Source organism: Galeopterus variegatus, unplaced genomic scaffold (genome assembly GCF_000696425.1).
Source record: "Galeopterus variegatus unplaced genomic scaffold, G_variegatus-3.0.2 Scaffold1325, whole genome shotgun sequence".
NCBI classification, from domain to species: domain Eukaryota; kingdom Metazoa; phylum Chordata; class Mammalia; order Dermoptera; family Cynocephalidae; genus Galeopterus; species Galeopterus variegatus.
The window spans coordinates 75,723-77,461 of NW_007727436.1; the positions used below are offsets into that span (position 1 = coordinate 75,723).

Here is a 1,739-nt window from a genome sequence, read left to right on the forward strand (position 1 = left end):
CCCTGGGGCTGTGTGACCTTGGGAAATTTATTTAAGGGCTTGGTTTCGGTCTTCTTGGTTGGAAAAATGAAGTAATAAACTCACCTCGCAGGGCTGCTGAGAATTAAATAAAACCTAACACCTACCACTTCATTCTGAAACGTAATGGAAGCCCGGTTGCTTTTGGACTTGCTGGGCGGTCTGAAAGCTACTACCCCAGCAGCACAGTGCCCCTGACCCTGCCAGGTTTCCTTGGGGTGGGTGGCATGGAGGGATATGTCTATTACAGACACGCAGGGGCAGAAGTGTGGCGAGATCCCAGTGTGCAGGCACCTGGGGTTGTTGGGAGTCAGCTTTAGTCTGTTTCTGAAAGTACCCCGGGCCTTCCGTAGCCTGGGCAACTTCCCGCACTCTAGAGCCTTCGCTTCCCTCCTAGGCATCTGAGGGCCTTTCCCCCGCCTGGTGGAGTCCTGACAAGACCCTCACACTGGAACGCAAATAATGAATAAGTGTGACCATGTCCTAAGGCTTACTAGACAGGTTCAGTAGTACTGACGTTTCCTTTTGTTTCAGGCTCCAATATGGCCTGGTGGGACAGGGTTGTTCTTTCTGTCTTTATTTAAAACGTTGATATTTCATTCATCGTGGAGTGTTTTTTTTTTTTTGGCATGATTTTTTTAAAAATTGCACTAAAATATTACTTATCTAGATTACCGAGAGGACAGGGTTGTTCTTTCTGTCTTTATTTAAAACGTTGATATTTCATTCATCGTGGGGTGGTTTTTTTTTGGCATGATTTTTTTAAAAATTGCACTAAAATATTACTTATCTAGATTACCGAGTTCCTTGGCACCCCTTAAATTTTGCCACTAATGCTGGAGTCTTTGGCTCTACCTTTTTATTGGGAGGGGGGCAGTGTGTTTCCGGGGAAAGGGGCGCTGCAGGCTGTGCCCGCCTCTTAAACCTGTGACCCTCCTGTCGACGGGAACTTTTCTCTGCCCCCACCAGAGGCCGGGATCAAGTTCCCAGCCCAGTTCCACCCCATCCACTCTCCCACCCCCACTTTCATCGAGCTCAGGGATGGCTCCACACCCTCGAAGTCCTTTCAGTTCCGTTTAATTCGATAGGTGTTAATCAGGGGCGTTGGGCTCAATGCCAGGTAAGCACCCGGGGAGGCTGCGGGTGGAGGAAGCTGGTCAGAGAGTCTGGCACAGCAGGAGGCGCTCCCGGAGGGGACACCCCGCCAGTCGGAGAGAGCGGGACGGGGTGGCCGGCTCTGCACCTTGAGCACTGACGCGGACCCTGGAGCTCCTGCAGGTGGGGACGTCCCCGCAGAAATCCTGGCCCGGGCTGACTTCCTGCCCCGGAGGCCCCGGGCTGGAGCTCTGGACACGCGCCAGGGAGGCGTCTCCCGGCCGCGTCGGAGCCGCTTCCTGGGCGCCGCGGTCGCGGGCTGCGGGGACAGCGCCCCTGGGCTGGTCCCGGCGCGCGGCGGAGACATGGAGCACGGCGTGCTCAAGGAGGGCTTTCTGGTCAAGAGGGGGCCAAGGAATAGTGAAGAGGGGCCGCAGCACAGCAAGGGTGAGGACGCCGCTTGGACAGGGCGGCGTGGGGTCCGGGGCAGGCTGCCGAAGTGGATATCTCAACTAAAGCAACTTATCAGACGATTATGAATATAGGATATTTCAATGTCTCTTATTAAAATGTCATAGGTGTGCTCTGCAGTTTCAGAGGAACCAGTGGGGGGGGGGGGGGGCAAG

The 1,739-nt window shown here is 54.5% G+C and overlaps 1 protein-coding gene across 1 annotated transcript in view; it reads left to right on the forward strand.

Annotated features, from left to right (window-relative positions):
* The first annotated feature begins 1,131 nt into the window (after nucleotides 1–1,131).
* The window catches only part of PLEK2 (pleckstrin 2), an 18,065-nt gene continuing 17,457 nt past the window's right edge, over nucleotides 1,132–1,739 (forward strand). Inside the window, exons 1-2 of the mRNA XM_008576315.1 lie at nucleotides 1,132–1,138; nucleotides 1,297–1,511. Of these exons, the coding sequence (XP_008574537.1) occupies nucleotides 1,132–1,138; nucleotides 1,297–1,511 (222 nt within the window). The remainder of the gene's footprint in view (nucleotides 1,139–1,296; nucleotides 1,512–1,739) is intronic.